Below are 2,394 nucleotides of genomic sequence, written 5' to 3' on the forward strand. Positions count from 1 at the left end.
GAACAAATCGTGTCCCGTGTCGGGACGCAACTTTTAACAGCCAAATACGAGACGATTCCGTATTTTACGGGACGGGTGGCAACCCTACCTCTATCTCCTTTCTGAACTACTACTGCTAGCTAAAGAAAAACAACCAATCAGAACCAGTAGGATGCTCTTAGCACTGTCAATCAATCTCATTCACTCACTGCTAAATATGCTAATGGGGGAGAAACAACTTATCGTTACAGRAAAACCGTTTATCTGCCATCACTGGTAGCTATGCTAACCAGAATGAGCATTCACAACAGGCAGTGCTAGCTGCAGCATAGCACAGAGCAAGGAGAGGGAGGATGAGCAGCCACATGAGATGGTGATTGACAGCACTAAAACTCCTGCCACCAGTGGTGGGAAGTACAATTTTTCCTTAAATTTCCTTAAGTACATTTTTAGAGTATCTGTACTTTACTTAAGTAKATTTAATAATGGGTACTTTCTACTTTTACTCCACTACATTTTACAGTAAGTATCTGTATTTCACTACATTTCTACAAAACTGTTGCGTTACTCGTTACATCCAAGTTGCATTGCGCTTTTTTTTCCATTAAAATGTGAAGTTCAGGGACTTAAGGTGGCGCCATAAAATCCAAGCAATAACGTGACTGTTGTCACCCATCGCCTCCCCCTTTACTCTCACACTGAACTCCAGACATGCGCAGTGGTTTCCTCTGAGCGGGAGAAGATGTGTCTAATCGTCAGTAATATAATAGCGCTGCATTAATCATAGATATGGCGATGTGTAAAATAAGCAGCGCTTCGCTTTCACAGACGGTGGGACTTCGTCCAACTTTTAGCGTCACTTGGAAGGAAAGCTTAAAGAAAGGTAAGATTTGTAGCAAAGCTAACTGACTGAGACRCATGTTGCATCTGCAACGAAAAAAAGTTGTTACTCGTGCTGAATTATTGTGTGGAGGTGTTGACTGAGATGTTGCAAATATGGGACAACGCTGTGACCATAGTCTGCAATATAATGATATGACGTTCAGGAACGATCCGATTCTTCTGGACGGATCTTTACTGATTAAATTTATTTCAGCTCTAAGTATTTAATATCTATGTGTTTTATGGGAATGTGAATCTTTCAGATTAATTTAAGAAACAATTTTGTTAGGTAAAACTTCATTTTTTTGTGTGTCACGTAGCGYGGGGTGCTGGTCTTGACTTGGTCTTGGGTAGGTTTTCTTGACTACAACTCTGCTATGTGGCTCCTCGGTTGCATGTCCTCCCCCACCCACCCACCTTCTTTCCATCCCCTTTCTGTTGGATTTCTTTCAAAATTCATGCTATTTAGGACAGGAGACAAGATGTTTCCATCCCTGAGATTATGATGCATAGAATCACATATCTAAGTCTAAACTATGTTACAGAGAGTAAACACAACATGCTTTATCTGTGGCATTGTTCATTAAAATGGCACATTTCTACTGTATTAAAATTAAATACGATCGGTTCACTTAATGATATTGTATTAGGGACTAGGTAATGCATTCAGCAAGTACTTTTACTTTTAATACTTATTTTTAAAAGCCAGTACTTTTTTACTTTTACTTAAGTACCAATGTTAATGTGGTAGTTTTACTTGTCTGTGTGTTTGTATAAAKGGACCCCCGTGCTGAGGTCAGTTCTCTTTTGAGGCCGTGATATGGAAACGTTTGGGATCTATGGCAAGAATCCCTCAGTAAAACGGGGCTGTATCTCCGTCACATCGGGTCCAGATCCTGTGTAAGGACGTACACTCACTGTCCATCCAGACATGGTAATTCTGTCTAATGAGTCAAAACTACCAGACATCCTCTGCATCTGCTGACCTCCATTTACTCAGATTGTTGGACGATCCGACAGCACCCTGGTTTTGGCTTTCAGGGCTGGTGTCAGTTAAGTTAGGAACCATTGCTGGTGTGGATGAGGARCAAATTACATCCAAATCAGGTCATTCCTTCTGGGTTATTTTCAGCAGCAGCTGTGTTTTACTTCAGGCGTCTGTGTCGTTATTGTTGTTGGCTTAAGAGTCACGTTGTTGTCTTTGTTTCCCTCTCTTAGGGAAATCACCGGATGCAGTCAATTTTTGGCTCGGAGAAGCAAATGCTGTCACATCCAGTAAGATTTCARTTTGATTTTCATGATTTTCCCAAATGTKTTTGATATTCATGTGAAAAATATACTTCATTCGTGAAGGACAATGTAGAACAGCCACATTTTATGACTTTCTGGAGTGTTTAGTAGGATTTACCGGGACGAGGGCACAAAACGTGTTGCTCCGTCGAAGCGGTTGTCCAGATTCTGTTTTTTGCTCTCAGCTGTTCTGTGTTTTGCTTTCCAGTGCACAAAGATCCCTACGAGAATCTGTACTGTGTG

The 2,394-nt window shown here is 41.0% G+C and overlaps 1 protein-coding gene across 1 annotated transcript in view; it reads left to right on the plus strand.

Annotated features, from left to right (window-relative positions):
• Positions 1 to 2,394, plus strand: part of jmjd7 (jumonji domain containing 7) — a 16,906-nt gene that overhangs the window by 11,026 nt on the left and 3,486 nt on the right. Inside the window, exons 5-6 of the mRNA XM_008398908.1 lie at positions 2,080 to 2,136; positions 2,360 to 2,391. Coding sequence (XP_008397130.1) covers positions 2,080 to 2,136; positions 2,360 to 2,391 — 89 coding nt within the window. The remainder of the gene's footprint in view (positions 1 to 2,079; positions 2,137 to 2,359; positions 2,392 to 2,394) is intronic.

This window comes from Poecilia reticulata, linkage group LG22 (assembly GCF_000633615.1).
Source record: "Poecilia reticulata strain Guanapo linkage group LG22, Guppy_female_1.0+MT, whole genome shotgun sequence".
NCBI lineage: Eukaryota > Metazoa > Chordata > Actinopteri > Cyprinodontiformes > Poeciliidae > Poecilia > Poecilia reticulata.